Genomic DNA, 17,676 nt, shown 5'->3' on the forward strand with positions numbered 1-17,676 from the left:
TGCAATGGAAAACCTAAATGCTCCCTTGTTACCTCAAGGACAATCAAAACCTAATTTTCTTCTGACAATGATCTTTAGCTAAAGGTCAAAGTATGAGTTGAAACTGGATTGTTTAAGATGTTTGTAGCTGATTTGAGAGGCATCAGAAGTGACATTATTTTATGGAAATTCACTCACAGCTGGTTGAAATGGGGTAGCTGGGGGTAAGCAAGAAAATTTGATATCTAATGTTTTCCAAGTGTGGAAAATCTATAAAGTTATAGTAAGTGGTATCTGATGCAGGGTTAAAATCTAGGAGGAAAATCACCTTTTTTTTTTTCCCAGCAGCTGATAATTCACAAAGAGGAACAGGCCCTTTGAGGCCAAGAGCAAATGCACTCAACAGTGACCAATGAATTAATTCTGACTAAACAAATTCTGTGACCTCATCCAAGAGCTCTTGGTACAGAAATTAGAATCACAATGTCTCAAAGGCATCCTTGGGGTGTATTCCTACTCTCACCTTCTATTATGACATCTTCTGAAGAACTTGAAAAGCAAAAAAAAAAGGGCTATTGAAGTGGGTTGAAAGAGTTATTAAAGATGAAAGGAATGAGAAGAATTGCATTTTGAATTTAATTTTATATTCACCCTGTGGAAGGACTGGGTATTTATTAAAAATATTTTTTTCCATAGCTAGATAAATAGACTCATAGGAGAATTTAAGCTGAGAAGGAGCTCTGGATGTCATCAAGTCTAACCCTGTCTACCCACCAAGAAGTCTATAATGAGAAATTATCTGACTTACTAGAAAACACACACTATTTTACAAGCCTACATTTAACAAGCCTGGCTTTCAAAGATGAATTATTACAGGCAAGGGAAAAAAATGCCATTTAATAGTAATTTAACAATCTAGGACAATTTCAGTCATTTCAAAACAATTTTTTTATGATTCAATTATCTTCTCATTTTCACTCCACAGAGCTGGCTCTCAGCAAAGACAGCTGTTAAATGACTTTTTAAAGAGTTATTACTGTTCTTAAAATCACTTCTTAATGTCTCCAGAAAAAGTTAAGGAGATGATTAAACACATGAGCCCAATGCAGAGCAGTTTTTACAGACCCACTGAGATTATGCAACTGAAAGATCAACAAGAAATGAGATGGTTGGTGAAACATTTTGGGAAAAGGGGGAGCAGGCTTTGTTTGGTTTCAAAGTTAGAGCCAGAAAGAAACTATTTATTTTCACCCTTGGTTTGTGGCTGAATTGTTTACTTTGGAATATTGTAATGAGGAAAACTATTAAAATCCTACACGTTTAAAAATTAAAGGGATTTGTTTGTTATAATCAAGCAGCTAAATTTGCCCAACTAAACTAGACCAGTTTGGTTTAGCTCCTTCCATTCTGCTAGAATAAAATAGTTCCCTAATGTATTTAGGGAATGATTATATCAGGCAATTAAATAAGGCTGTGGCTTTCTTGTTGTGCACCTGTTGGTGTGCAGGGTAAAAGAATTAAAAAATGAAGCTGAAGAACTGTTGGGATTCACAGAAAGAGCTGAAGATAAGCACAGGATATAAACACAAAGAAAATAATCTCTAAAACAAAATTTAACCTCTGTGACCTCAGATTCCCCCTCAGTGACTCCATCAACACAAACACCAGCACTGGAAATTCCCACCCTGCTGTGACAGCAAATCTGCTCCCACACCAATTCCTTCCCTCCTTTTCCAGTAAAAACTCAATTCAAAGCAAATTAAACCAGCTAGAACAAGACCAGAGAGCCTGGCTCTTCACAAAAATTCTGCCCATCCAAGAATTCTTAGCTCAAAACATCTTTGATTTCATTGTAGTAATTGTTTCCATCCCAGGGGACAAGTCAGGATGTTTCACTCAAACCTGTCTGCTGCTCCCAGGGAACAAGAGGATAACTGAAAGTATTTCAAGGAACATCCTGCCTTCATTTCAGGTTTAAGGATATGCTAGGGCATCTAAATGAATACAAAGTGTTTTGTCAGGAAATAGGCACTGTGTTCTCATGCTGTTTTACAGGATAAAACGTTTGCCTCATCACATTCTCCACTAAACCCATTTAGGCCAAAGAATCATTTTTGGTGGAAAGGAAAGCCATGGCTGATACCTGCTCCTTCCTTCAGTTGTGTTGTACATATTTTGAAAACCTTGGGACAAGAATCTAGATGTCTTACCTGGATGTTAACATTTGATTTAATCAAATTCAAGTGCTCTCAGCCTAAATTTTTAGCTTCATGACTGGGATCTGAAAAACAAGATATGGGTTATGTCTCAGATTTGTTGCCTCCTTTTTTTATTACCTCAGAGCCATCACCCAGGTTCTTGGTATCACAGTTCACTCATGTAAAAGAGCAATTCCTGGGACACACAGGAACTGAGCAGGCTTTTCAAACATCCAGATTTGCCTGCACACAGCTTTGCAAAGCAGAGTGGAATTCATGTACACTATGATAGAGCCGTTGTATTTCAGAGTTGCACAGTTTATCTTATTATACTGATCTCACAGAAATCAGGCTCTGCTGGGACTTCCCACTGCAATAAGTAGAGACCAATATATTTCCAATAAAATGTTTTGAACAGCAAAGGCAACATGTTTGAGAAAGTGGACAGCCACTGCCCCCCTTTGCCATGCTTCAGTTTACCTGGTAAGTTACAAGTCAAGAGGAAAGGAGACATTCTGAAATGAGCATTTTCAAACCCTGTTCATTTTAATAGAAGTTGGGAAATTAAAGAACCTTTTTGAACAGGGCAAATATACCTTGATTTAAATGGAAATTGTGAGCAAGCCACTAAGAACTCCTAGGAGTTGGAGAAAAGCTATTTTAAGCTATTACATATGGTTTGAGTTGCTAGGGAAACCTCTTTTGCAGTGCTCATTTAGCACAGATGCTCAGGAAAGCTCTGTCTCCATGTCAGACCATTGCAGAACCTTGCAGGGTGGGAGGAAGTAGAGATGCACATACACACACAGGCAGGCAAAAATACCTCAGCAATTTTACCTTAGTCATGTTCCAGGCCTTTGGGGGCAGCTCCTTCTTCCCCTCTCTGCCACGACCAGCAGAGCAAAAGCTCTGATTCCTGACTGAGAATATTGGCTCAAACATTGCCTTCAGTTTGGATCCATTGGGGGTCATGTTTCAGGCACTCACCTTTGTAGAGAAGGAGCTCTGCCTTTGTCATGCACCCAGGGAAAAGGCAAAGGAGAGGCTGGCTCTGATGCCACCATTTCTGGCCACCCTTTTGAGCAAGCAGATAAATATATACATATATAAATATAAAATATTTTGAGCAGACAATAAATATATACTCTGAACAAAAACTGGGGTGCTCTATCATGTTTATAGTGATCATTTAAAGATGAACATGCTGGTTCTGGGTCATGACTCTCGTTTCTGTCTCACAAAAGTCACTCACAAAGGATTCTCTCCAGCTCATCATTCACTTTATGGCAAACCACAGCTAAGGGCAGAAATTCCCTCCTGTGCCCTTCCTTGCACCCACCCATGTGTGTGTGCTGGTGCAGTGGTTAGGATGGACTCTTGGCCTTTCTGCCTGAGAGGCCTGACCCAGTAAATCCCCCAGCAGAGCAGCCAGTGCAGTCCCTGGGGCTGTCACAGGGGATTTAGGAGCAGAGCCAGACAACTTCCTGGGCAGTTCCAGCCTGGTGGTCCTGCAGGAGCCAGGCTGCTCAACCAGGACACAGCGAGCTGCTGAGGTCAGCCCAGAAAGGACAAGGCTGTAAGTCAGGGCTAATCTCTTTTGCTTTAATTTGTTTTATTCACTTAAAGGATCCTCAATTCTGCTAAAAAAGAGATGTAGAGTGGCTTGGTGGTATGAAATGCCAATAAAATTGCTTGGGAAGAAGCTCCCATGGGATGTCACATGGCAGGAGAGCCCAACTGTGCCTCTCCCTTCTTCTTTCAAACAGCCCAATTACTTCTCAGGTGCTCAAAGTCTCCTTGTACTTTTTCAATTAAAGTTAATCCAAAGCTGAATTTAACACAATTTAAAAAGTAACAAAGTTAGAACTGGAAGGACAATATTTTACGAATAAATGCAATAAAATTGCTGTGTTATTATTTGTATAACCACATTACAATGTAATTTTGCCTCTCTCCAGCCTAGGGATTTCTGCTGGCACTCTAGGGAAAAAACCTGCCATCATAATAATAATATAAGCAATGTTTTTCACAGTTCATATCAGTTACACACTTTTAGCCTTTGTTTTCTTTTGGCTTAATGTGCTACATTTATTTAGATTTCGTGGTTTCATTCTGATTAAATTACAGTGAGTGAGGCTGACACAAACCCTGGCTTGCTGGAGAAGCTATCACTATTATCTGTCCAGATAAATGCCAAGTCACTAATGGCATTGAGAGAACAGGTTTTATTAAGCCAGGTTGTCAGAAATCCTGGTAAATACACTTGATACTGCCAAATTAAAGCAGCCCTTAAAGATGCTCTGTCTGTAAAGGTTCTAAAGTCAATTCTCTCTCTGTCTTACAAAGGTGCTGTGGGCTCCTGAGTAGAGGTTTCCTCTCTAAGGAATTGCTGTAAGGTGCTGCCACAACTGCCTTCTTTTCTGAGCTAGCACAGGAGGTGTTCAGTGGATATTATTTCTGACATTAGCAACGACAAATAATCATAAAATATCTCTCAGGTCTCAGGTCTCTCAAGTCAGTGACCAAAAGTAAAACCAGGAGCTAAAGCACAACAGTCTGCATGATTTATAACATTCAAAGTTCCCTCCAGTGAATATGGAAGGGCATTCACAATGTGCTGGTTTGGCTGTACTGACTTGAAAGAAAATGCCCTCAACTGAGCCAGAAATGAATACAGCAGGTTAAGTTCTTTGAACTCCTTTCCAGCCTAGGTTTGAGTTCTATTTTCTGCCACAGCAGCTCAGAAGATGACAACTGGCTTTGGAGAGTATTTTGGTAGCAGCATACCTGTACCCAGGGACACACAGGAATATTTGGCTTTAACACAGGGAAACTCTCAAGGTGTAATTGCACAATTAAGAGAAGGAGGGAATTGATCACAGATCAATTGATGGGGCTTACAAAACCTTCAAACAGAATAGAAAACTTCAGTCTGCTTCTCATCTGTGATTTCTACCTGTGAGGCTGCCCAGACCTTTGCACACATCCTCTCTCCCCCATTTCTAATAAATCTGAAATTATGACAGGGCACTCTGGCTAAATAGGTTAAAAATCCCACTTTTTCTCCCCAGTGCAGTAGTGTTTAGCTTTGAAGGAGGTATCCAGCAGATCAGCTGAATCAGGTCAGGAGATATTTTGGAACAAGCCTGGAGACTTTTACGTGACTGGGGGTGTCTCATACAGCAAAATGAAATTTGAAGTGGTGCCTTCATCTAGGGGATCATGTTTCACTTGAAGGGGAAAGCGTGATAAGCCTTGTTATTTGTTAGTTAGGATCCACTAAATGCAGGAAAGGAAAAATGTAAAAAAAGAAATGGTCATGAGAAGCCCAAGAATAATGTCCCTTTGATGAAAAACGAAAAAGAGGTAAGAAGCACGTATGGAGGTATTAGTGGTTTGAGGTTTAATAAATCAAGATATCTGCAGAAATCTCCCAGCAGGATCCATAGTTGATGAGCTGCAAGGCTCAGGTTGGCAGGGGCAGGGATAATTGCTATTGAGACTGTTACTCTGCCTGTTCAAAGCTCTGCTCACTGGAGGCACAACCACTTCACTTTTCCTTTTTTTTATACTTGCATCTCCCTTTGCTCCTCTCTGCTCCACTTTTCCCAGTAAAAGTCAAAAGGGACAGCAGAAATCAGGGTCTTCTTCCCCTCACTCTCTCCCATCAGGAGTCTTTCTGAAAAGTGCTTAATGAAGGAGCAAACATGGAGTTAATTGGTTTCATCTGGCAACAGCTTGGCCTGGAGTGAGAACCAGTTCTTCTTGCCATTGGCCTGCATTTTGTTTTCTATGTCCTCTAAAGGAAAATGCCACGGGCTCAGATCCAGCATTAAGCCATTATTTTTCATTTTGTGCATTCTGACAGCTCCAAATCATGCTGCACCATGCCTTCTGGTCACATCACTTTTTGTTCTTCAGAAAGATTCTCACTTGCTCCCTGGAAGTTGAGCAGGAAGCACTCAGCCTCCCTGAGTGTCTCCTTCACTTTTAATTTCCCTCCAACACAATCATGTACCACAAATGTGAGTTTGGAATTCATGCATTGCAGTGAGCACTTGGCATTATTATCATATTAATGATGATAATTATTAATTATCATCATTAGGAAGATAATATATGAAATACTCCTATCCTTATACCTAAAATGTTTCACTCAGTTTTTCTTTATTATATAATGAAAATGAACACAGTGTTAATTCTCCTGGAGGATAATGCTCTTGAATGGTGACTTTAGCTGGCATTCATGGAAATGATTTGTCTGAGGCACTCACTTCCCCCTGAATATGGACACATTTCTCTTAAATAAAACACTCAGGCTGTGCAGGCAGTGCTCTCTCCAGGCTGATTGGATATTGCTACAGCTGCAATTTCTATGGCACAGAAATAAGCGTTTTTAGGTAATTTGAAGAATATTTATAGCAAAGTTTTATGTTCAGATTAGTTCTGTACCAGGATGGGAACCATTAGAAATTCCTTTCTAAGTACGTAGGATTATTCAATTTCTTAATTAGCTGCATAAAACAAACAGTGAGCATAAAACCCTTCTGAAGACACGAGGTCTTTCAACAGAGGAAAAAGTAGATCAACAATCCAGAGAGTTCACACACTAATCTGCAGATACTGGAAAGTAATTTTGCAATTCCTTTGTTAAAAATAATAAATATACAATTTCCAAAGGGAAACAGCTTCCTGAGGAGAGGGTTTGGATTGACTGATCATGTCCCTCAAAATCACAGCTGAGAGGAGGCACAGAGGGCTCAGGGCTCTGCACTTTGGGTGCAGCTCCCATTTCCCACTGGAATTACCCCAACAAATCCCTGAGTTCTATTTCTGGGGGGATTCAAAATATCCCAGCCCAAATGCATCCTGCTCTGAATCATGCTGACATCTGTCTGTACGCTGTCATGTCTGGGGGAAGAACAAAATTCAAGTGAGCTAAAAGTGGTTTGCAGTTCATGAAATGCACATTTGCACTTCTAATCCCAAATGGGAAAAGTTATTTTAACTAACACCAACTGAGACAAGTGGCAGGTTTGTGCTAGCCTTGGCAATAAAAAATTGCTAAAAGCAGGCAGTTTCTAGAGCTCCAAGTTCTAAAGGAATTGTCAGAGCTTTCAGTTTAGTTCGGAAGTCATGAGTTTCTCCATTACTGAAAAAAATTATAATTATTTCTTCATTTGCTACATGATTTGCTATCCTTATTATGACCTCCTGTTAATGTTATGACCTCAGCAGTCACCAGCAATTTCCCACACTCTTTTAGGACAAATCTTTTCACCCATACTCTAAAAAACTCCACAATAAAGAATAAAAAATGAAGAAATGACTGCAGCAGAAATTTCAAGGAAGAGGCTGGCACAGTCACTGATGTGCTAAAATTTTATCAGCATCAATTAATACAAGCACATCAACTTTATCATTATTTTATCTGTGTTCAGAAATGGATTCCAACTTTCTCTCTCTTAATTTCTAAGTGAAATATGTTAATTTCTCAGCCAGCTGCTGGGGTTTAGCTGTGACAGATGCTGTGATTTTTGTAGGAAAAGAGTTCTTGTCAGCAGCCAGCCCCGTGCCAGGGCCCAGCAGCCAGAGGGGCAGAGCCCCCAGGGCTGAGCAGGGTGGAGCTGTCTGGGGAAAGGGGCTGAGCTGCACTTTTAAATACACAATAAATAAAAAGAAAGAAAAGGAAAATGATGATCTGCACTGGAAATATTGCTGCACAGCCCAGCTGAACTGGTGGAGTTGCAGTTTTGCCTGGGCACAGCCCCAGCAGTCCCACAGAGCTGGAGCCCCCTGAACTCCAGGACTGTGACTGGTGGGATTTGCAGAGCACAGGGAAGGACCCCCCAAATCCAAAGCTCTAAAGGACACCAACAACTGAACTTGGTTAAACTGAATTTCTCCAGTATCTCAGCACCTCAAACAGGGACATTCCACAAACACCCAGGAAGTGGTCCCCATAAAAAGGTAAACAATTGCCTCATCTACACCAAGAAAATTAAAAGACTCCAATAGATCACCTTGTTTCCATGCAATATTGTGCTTCAAAGCTTCCTTGTCATCAGGTTTTCTTCTTGGTTTTGGCCACAGACACACTGAATGAGGTTTAACAAAACACTGAATTTCAAAAAGGATATGGCAAATAAATGGCATTAATGTGTTATTGCATTCTAATGAAATAATGAGGAAATCTGGATTTATCCTTTATATACTGATTAATGAAGAGTGCTCTGCTGATTAGTGTGAAGAGTTCTCCATTATGACAGAAAATAAATTTAACATAACTCAGAAATTTAAAGAATTGTAGGTCTGGAATGAATCACAAAACTCATGCCATCTATTCTGACTACAGAAAAGATGAAATTGTACCTTCACACACCATTTTTGAGTCCCAGCTTTCTTAGGATCCAGAAAAACCTCGCTGTTACCTGTCATTTCCTCCCCTGTGTTTCTTTCAGGTATTTATTTGAAGAGAGGTGTAAGCAGTTCTTTGAAAAGTAAAAAATTCCCCAAAGTTTAATGAGAAAAGGGCAAAGATGCCTCTCTGAATTTAAATTTTGTTCCCTCTCTGAATTTAAATTCTCTTCCCAAAAACCTTTCTTCTTGCTATGATATTAGCAAGAAAAAAAAATACAATATGCTGTAATAATTAAATATTAATAACAATTAAAATCCCTTTCTACCACATGATTTTCTGTAATAAAATCACGGAGCAGCATCAGGAGCAGGATTTGCCTGGAATTCTCTCAGCAGCTCATCTGCCTTTGGAACTGAACCCCTGACAGATTTCAAGCGTGGCTAAACAAGTTATTCCTATCTCTTGTATTTATTTCACTCAAAACCTGCCACCCCAGCTCAGTTTTGAAAATGTCATGTGAAATGGTGTCAGAAGTCCCCCAGAAGGCGAGATGACTTCTGACAATCCATGTTTTTCTCCCAGTAAGCTTTGGTACCTTGGAAAAAAAGAGAATAAAATTCAATGTTCTGACATGATTCATTGTGACCAGCTGGCTGGTATTTATGTCCTTCTGACCATCCAGGCACTTCATGCTTTTTGATTATTTGTTCAAGTTTTCAGTGTCTATTTTCTGTTCCAAAATTCCATGTTTCTCTTAAAATGGAGCATATTTTGAGTATCCTTCAGAAATCCTTACAGGAAAATTCTGGAATGATTTCACAAGGTTCTCTACCTGAAATTAAATTCATACAACTCAGTGACTTCAGAATAATTTAAATACAGATTTATCTCTCCAGGCTAATCCACGTTTTTAGCCATTATTAAGAATGCTAATTACAGCTCCTCATCCCAGTGCACACCAGCACAAAGATAACAAGAAACAATTTGGGTTCCTGATTCTTCAGACCAAATCATGGATTTTTTCCTCCCTGACTGATGCACTTTGGGAAACTTTAATTCCTGAATACTCAGCTTTTGTTTGTCCAAACTTGTGCACATTTTATAAGAATAAATCTTTCTCTGAGCTACACCCTCAGCATCCTCTGCCAGGATTCCACACCAGACTCCAGGGGATTTTCCTGACTCCTTCCTTGGGGATATTTTGATCTCTGACTTTAATGCATCATTACCCAGTTCTACACTCTGAAGGTCAATATTTGAGTCTGACAGTCATACACTAAGGAAAATATATAAATATTTATCTTTGAATTTAATTTTCCTCTCCATTATATATCTACCATTTCGATTCAGCTGCTGAAGATAAACCAGAAATTATATTATAAATTTTAATGGAGAACTTGCTTTTGCTTCCAGTATTTTTCAGTCTCTGAAGACCTTTGCCTTTGAAATAATTAGTTATATTAGTGGTATTTATGGTGCAGTTAAATGTGACTCCACTAAACTTCTGGAAAAAGTACCCATGACTAAATGAAATAATTAGACTTTCACTCCCTTGGAAATGGTTCTCTAACCACAAATAAATACATGCTATGGGGAATTATTTATTTCACACAACCAGGACTGTGTATTCTCAATTGGGATGGCTGAGTATTATTTGAGGTTTGTTCTGCAAACATCAAGGCTGAGTGCAATGTGCTGAGATACAGCACCTAGAGTGCATATATTGAATCTGAAACAATAATTTTTTCAAAAAAGAATTTTCTGAAAAACATTAAAGGATGCTTAAGAGGTAAATAACAAAATATTGCAGAGTTTGACTTTGGCACCCAGTAGCTGATACAAAACTAATGAGCATATAATCCAATTTTGCAGCTTTGTCATTGTTTATGAAGCATTGAAAGAAAACAAATAAGAAAGTGGAGTCATTAAACACACTGAGACAAATTCATTTTTGGAAGTCAAAAATGACAAAGGAAACCCACTAGAGGTGAACTTGGTTTTCCCCTTTTTCTTTAAAACTAAACTAAGCCAAGCTAAAATGGATTTGAAATTGTGATAAAGACAGAAGCATTTTGCAGAGGGGATGGAAAACTGCTGTGTCTCAATTCAATATTACATTATAATTTGGTTTTTAATTATTTCCCTTGACTTCTATGAGCTGTATAATGAGGTATGATATTTGAAAATGAATAACCTAACATCTCTATTTTCTGATACCAATTCAACCCGACTTAACCCTTTTTTATTTCTCTGTTTTCTGAACTAGATGTTAAATTGTGGATGTAATCCAATATTCTGCTAAATTTGACATGCTAATTTTGTGAAGAGACCTTATCTCTCCTAATCATTTATGAATTTGCATTAAGAATATCAAAGACAACCAGGAAATTTAGTCAACAGCTGTCATTATTTCTCAGTTGGGCTTGGAAACATAAAAAAAGGAGCAATACTTTCTAAAAAATGATATTAAACTGAGAAGATGTTTTTCTAAATAATCTTTAGCTAAAGTAGTGTTAAATTGCAGCATTTTCAAGCTATGTGATTTACATTTATATCAACAAATGCATCATTATTTACTAAAAAGTGATGAATAGAAAAATAAAGATTTTTCTAAGGAAATGCCTGACAGGTGTTTCAACCTACATCAAACCCCATATTTAAAGGCTGTAAGGAATAGTGTTTTGAAAAAACAATATGGGTTGTCTATAATTGGGAAAGCTAAAAGAATTCTGGAGTGGGAGCAATATATTTATATTGTACATTTCTGTGAAAGGCAGAGAAATTAATTTGTCTCCATTATTTGCACTCAGATGCTAAAGGCCATGTACATGTTGCATAAGCTTTTAATTTGGAAATTTCTCTAGAATTATATGGTGCTCATTAAATTGTCCTCAGATTCATTACTATTGACTCAGGACAAAGTAAGCAGAAATCAGAAATAAGACCTAAAGGTGTAATATCCAATATTTCATGCCAAGAGGTGTTTTAGCTGTCAGTATCACAGGAAAATAGGATTTTTAAAGGATTCTGTTTGTGAGCGCTCAGGGAACTGCATTTATCACATCAGGGCTGTGCAAGGCACTCAAAACTGATGGAAGCAGACAAATCCTACACACCCTACTGCTGGGGGGAAGCACTCCCTACTACACACAGCTGTAGTGAAGCACAGTTTATGGGCAGGTTTATGAATAACAACTTCCAGACAGCAAAGAGAACAAGTGGGAGGAAGGCACGGTAAGACCAGGATGGTGGGACTTCAAACATTTCTGTGCTGCCTTTTGAATAAAATTCAACGTCATCAGCGTTTATAAGGGATTTTTAACTCTGTGCTCATCCCTGCCTCTGTCCCTGGCAGGCTGTCCAGCACCAGCAGCTCCCTGGGGATGAGCACCCATGGCTCTGATGAGTATTTCCAGTCCTCCAACCACGCGGAGCAAACCTTCCGCAAGATGGAGAGTTACCTGCAGCAGCAGCAGCTCTGTGACGTGCTCCTCATCGCCGGGGACCAGAGGATCCCAGCCCACAGGTACAGCTCCCACTGCCCTTCTGCCTCAGGTCCCCAAAAGCTGCCTCGATTTGTGGATAGCCTGCTTGGGAATGGAGAGTCACTCTAACCCAGCTAATCAGCCTTGCATATCTGTTATTGTGGGCACAATGAAACTCAAACGCAAACCCCTGGCACTGCCCACCCTCTCTTCTTGCTGCTGTCAAACCACAGCAAGATCAGCGAAGAAAATCTGCCCAGAGAGGCACTCTGGGAGAAAATTAGATTACTAATTACTCTTTTAACTTCGCTGCTCACTGCTGCAAGATTTGACTCCTATGCTAATTGTTTCTGTTATACACACAATTCATAACACAATAAAGCTGGATTTTCTGCCTGCTACTGAGATGATGAGGTAATTTGCTGTCCTGCTGATGCCTTGTGAAAGCTGCCCTAGAACAGAGGCTAGATGGAGCTGAAGAATAAAGTAGGGATTTATCAGGAGGCCCCAATGGATGCACCTTGGGCAGCACCAGAGCCCAGCCAGGGCTGCACCCAAGATGAACCAAAATGGCCCCAAAATGCACGGCCAGTCATGAGGTCTGACACTTTTATAAGCTTTGGTCCCTTTACATATTAGAGTTGATTGCCCAATCACAGCTTTAGGTTACAAAGTCCCATCCTTGTTTTTCTCTCTCCAGCCCACGAGGTTTGTGCTCCTGGGCTGAGATTTGGGTCATTTGTCCTTGGTGCCCAGCTGGAGCAGGAATTGTTTTGTCTCCCTGCTCTGTGCACAGAGCTCACCATCCCCTGATGTGAACCCAGACCCACCCACTACAGCAGCACAGAATGTGAAAAATATAAAAGCTAAACCTGAGGCATCTCTGCTCACCCTGCCTCCCCTGCAGGCTGGTTCTCAGTGCAGTCTCTGATTACTTTGCTGCCATGTTCACCAACGATGTGAGGGAGGCAAAGCAGGAGGAGATCAAGATGGAGGGAGTGGATCCTGAGGCGCTGAAGGCTCTGGTGCGCTACGCCTACACAGGTAACCCTGGCCCTCAGCTGCTCCCAGAAATTTATATCTATTTTTCTTCATTAATATATGAATTTCATACTAAAGTTCTGCTTATACAAATTTATTTCTATTTTTCTTCATTAATATATGAATTTCATACTAAAGTTCTGCTTATACAAATTTATATCTATTTTTCTTCACTAATATATGAAGTTCATACTAAAGTTCTGTTTATACAAATTTATATTTATCTTTCTTCATTAATATATGAATTTCATACTAAAGTTCTGCTTATAGAAATTTATGTCTATTTTTGTTCTTATATATATTTTTGTTCATTAATATTTGAATTTTCATACTAAAGTTCGGTTTATAGAAATTTATATCTATTTTTGTTCATTATTATGTAAATTTTCATGCTCTGGGTTGGAAGGGAGTTTAAAAAAACACTCATCTCCAACACCTTCCACAAGACCAGGTTACTCAGAGTCTTGTTTTGGGAAAGATTTTTTCCTTAATCACAATTTTCTTTTTGTGGTTTTTTTTTTTTTTACGATCCAGATCGGATCTAAAGCTGTTAATGTTCCAATAAAAATGTCCCAATCATTGTCTTCAAAATCCACCAAATCCTGTAAAATATCTGTTTAAACAATCTTTCAGCTAGAAAAGAAAATGGATTTTTGAACCACATCTTAGAGAAAAGCCAAAGAGCGACAAGGTGTTAAATAATGAAAATACAAGGGAAATGACTTAAAACTTTCTGTCTCTTTTTTTTTTTTTTGGTCCTAAATGAAAACTGCCCAGGTATCCTTGAGTTAAAAGAAGACACCATAGAGAGTTTGCTGGCTGCTGCCTGCCTTCTGCAGCTCTCCCAGGTGATCGAGGTGTGCTGCAATTTCCTGATGAAGCAGCTGCACCCCTCCAACTGCCTGGGGATCCGCTCCTTCGGGGACGCCCAGGGCTGCTCCGAGCTCCTGAAGGTGGCCCACACCTACACCATGGTAAGGTGGACAGCTGACAGCTGTGCAGCCACAGTTCCTCACAGAAACCTTCACTGCTCTTGTCCCCCACTTCAGAGTTTGGCCCTGTAGAAGGGCAGCCCCAGTGAACTTGGATTTGCAGTACGAGTGGCACCTGCCAAAAAATGTGATTGGGCTTTAACACGGCTCCTGTCTAGGGACAAACAGCAATGGGCCATCCTCAGGCCTTTGATTCCACACCAAGAAAATTCTAAAGCTGATTTTAAGGTGAGACTCTCATAAAAAGAGTCAAAATAAAGAATGTGTTGGGAAGATTTGGAATGCTATAAAAGAAGCACGTCCCTGACTGGAACATAATCCTCCTCTGGCTCAAAGCAAGAAATGAATATTCAGAGCATGGGAAACAGAGAAGTGAGATAACTTGCTATGAAACCAAATTGAGGGATAAATATTCAGGGCAACAAGATGTGCTATCACAGCTTAAAACACACAAAAAGAATGGCAACAGCTACAGCTAAATAGATATAAAAAGAACTACTTGTTAGGAGACCCATGGCAGCTTTCTGCTTGGAATGTTAGGGGGGGATGTCAGAGCCAGTTCAGAGGATTCATAATGCTGAGAACTCTCCAGCAGGGCATTGTGCCTGTCCACCTGCTGAAGGAGGGGAGGCTTTCTTGTGCTCCTCCCTGTCACAGCAATGAATGCTTTGGGTAGCAGCAATTGCATCCCCTTTACATTTCAAAGTTTGAAATGGGGCATTTAAGATAGAGGTTTGCTCAGCGTGTATAAAACAGTGCTGTCCTTGCTGCTCCAAAGCTTTTTGTACTCACCCAAATCAGGAAATCCCCCTCTGCTGTTGCCCCTTTCATCCCACCAGTGTGAGAATGTGGGGTTAAAATTGTGGTTCAGATTTCTGCAAAACAGAAATAAAATCATATGGTTGGATTTATGATTTTATGACAGAAAGAGATGATGAGACAATAAACAGCAAAGAGATTATGACAATAATTTTTGTTTATAGTTTTCTTAACCATTTGAATCCTCCAGTCTTTCCCAGGAGTTAATCCTTCATTATTATTTTTGTAACCACGTGTCACAGATTTGAGAATTGAGTCATTAAGAACTTCCTAAAATGAAGGATCATGATGACTCTGTGCCACTCAGTAGCACTGGGCATAGGTTTTATATTATTTTCCTTGAAAACAACTTCTACCACCTCTAGAACCACCTCCTGTTCTTGCATGTAACAGACTGAAAATGCTGCCATGGAACAGGACCAGGACCACAAACCCACCCACCACCTTTGGTACTGACAGCTTGGGAAGAGAAGAGGAAACCTCCCCTCTGAAATAAAAATGTGTCTCAAACCCTAGCAGTGATTTTCCAAAAATCCTTTGGAGAACAGGAGATCATCACAATGCATAAACACATAAACTTTGTGGAGGGGGATAAGTAAAACACTCAAGTTTGTTTCATATTGGTGAAAATGTGGAACCTAGGGGAAAGGCTGGAGAGCTGTCCTGTAAATATAGAGCCCATTCTGTTTTCAGACGTGCTGTAAACACCAGATCCATTCAATAAAACCAGACACAATGGGCACCTTCCCCTGCAATGTTTTGGCCACTGGGGCAGAGCATTAACAATTTCCTGCCTGGTATCTTTTCGTGCAGATAGAGCTCGTTCTGATAAACAGCCTGGGCTATATTTGTAACTAGAAGTGGACTGGCCTTCCTGTCCCTGTTTCTAAATGTCACAAATATTAAAGCAGGATGTGCATAACAGACCAAAGTTGACATCTCCTTTAATCACTGATACTTCTGTATTTGCATCCTGGCTACACTTGAAAAGAGTTACGGAAAGTGAAGAAACTGCTGAAAACAAACAATAAAATATCAGTTACTAACATTTTCTTCAGCTGCCCTATTTCAATCTGGCTCCTAAAGAAGATATATTAATTCTAGGTACAGAAATAGAAATTCTAGTTCAAATGCAGTCATGAATTCCTATGTGCAACTCTTTGCAAGTAACATAATGCCCTCCCTCTCTTTTCCAAATTCCTTTTTTTCTTTGGAATTTGATAGGGAATGAGATAATATATATGTTTATATCCTAGATGTTGATATCAACTCTGATATTGTTGTAGCTCAATCATACTTTTTTTTTTTAATGAAAAATAATTCTATTAAAGACTCTAGGTATTTAATACATGTGGTCACTTCTGGAGTAGAGGAGTTTGATCACAACAGTGGCTAAAAGGCTGAGAAGCCTCCATTGGGATTTATCCAGCTGTGTATTGCCCAAACAGTGCTGTTAGTTGGAAAAGTGAGCTGGATTTCCTTTGCTGGATTTTCTTGCCCTAAGAGCACGGTCACACAGCCAAGAGCTGGCACAGCTCGCTGCAAAGGGATTGGAAGGTTTTGGTTTATTTGGCTCAAACCCTTTGAATCTGCAAAGGAAGGGACACATTTCATTTGAGTGCCCACTTGGCACCTCTAAAATGCACATTTTCTCTTCAAACAGTATTGCTATCAAGCCACAGTGCTAAGATCACACTGATGAACAAAAGTGCCAGTGGCAAATCCCTAAGCCAGGACAAAGACATCTGCAGCATGGTGGTGTGAAGATGTGCATTATCCCTCGGTTCTGCAAGAGCAGGGCAGCAAAAAGCAACCAAAATCTCCCTCAAAAAATCTACCCAAAAATCCCTACCAAAATCTCCCTTATATGGCAGAAGGACATCCAGGGGTCTTTAGAACACCCACAGCATTTCCCTGAATGAAATATTCACAAAACCTCCTTTCTCTAAGAAAAAGCTATTTCTACCTGTGAAAATCACCAGCGCATTGAAATCTCCTTTTATTTTTAGGAGCACTTCATAGAAGTAATAAAAAACCAGGAATTTCTTTTGCTCCCAGCTAATGAAATTGCCAAGCTCTTGTCTAGCGACGACATCAACGTGCCGGACGAAGAAGCAATTTTCCAGGCCCTGATGCTGTGGGTGAGGCACGACCTGCAGAGCCGCCAGCAGGACCTGGGCATGCTCCTCTCCTACATCAGACTGCCCCTGCTGCCACCCCAGGTAGGAACATGAAGGGTTAACAGGGAGCTCTGCCTGTCTTGGGCGCCCTGCAGGCAGAGAGGAGAGCTTTGTGGAAAGGTTCTGGTTGGGACTGGGGATTATTGGTGTTTTTTCACCCTTTTACATTTTTTGGATGATATAGTTTATATATTCTTTGTTTTTGAACACAGATGGAAAGAAATCCCCCAGTGCCAGTGTGATTACCAGGCTCAGAATCACCTCTAAAAAATGCCAGTCTATTCCAGAAGCCACGTGTTCCAATGCTGGGTTGTAATAGCTCTCCTCTAACAGCACAGCAATTTAGATAACATGCAAAGATATTTCCTTAGATTTATCAAACTGCAGGACAGATAAGCCACAATGCTTCTTTCTTTATTGCCATAAAAAGCAGACAAATACAAAAGGGCCTAAATTATTGCTGACAGTTCTGAGCTCTGACATTACTTGTCCCTTAATTCTGAAAGAGACAATTCATCCATCAAGTTCCAGAGCTGGACATTGTTTTGCAGAAAGGTGACACTGCTGTGTCTGTGTCATAGAGGAATCTTTACATTTCCTCAAAACTGCATGTAGAATATT

General features: G+C 39.9%; 1 protein-coding gene across 3 annotated transcripts in view; it reads left to right on the forward strand.

Annotated features, from left to right (window-relative positions):
• Positions 1–17,676, forward strand: part of KLHL4 (kelch like family member 4) — a 74,330-nt gene that overhangs the window by 43,624 nt on the left and 13,030 nt on the right. For all 3 annotated transcript variants that reach the window (XM_059859461.1, XM_059859462.1, XM_059859460.1), the window contains 4 exons: positions 11,894–12,064; positions 12,931–13,067; positions 13,842–14,038; positions 16,885–17,097. In XM_059859461.1, coding sequence (XP_059715444.1) covers positions 11,922–12,064; positions 12,931–13,067; positions 13,842–14,038; positions 16,885–17,097 — 690 coding nt within the window. In that variant the 5' untranslated portion in view covers positions 11,894–11,921. The remainder of the gene's footprint in view (positions 1–11,893; positions 12,065–12,930; positions 13,068–13,841; positions 14,039–16,884; positions 17,098–17,676) is intronic.

Source organism: Haemorhous mexicanus, chromosome 14, assembly GCF_027477595.1.
Source record: "Haemorhous mexicanus isolate bHaeMex1 chromosome 14, bHaeMex1.pri, whole genome shotgun sequence".
Lineage (NCBI taxonomy): Eukaryota > Metazoa > Chordata > Aves > Passeriformes > Fringillidae > Haemorhous > Haemorhous mexicanus.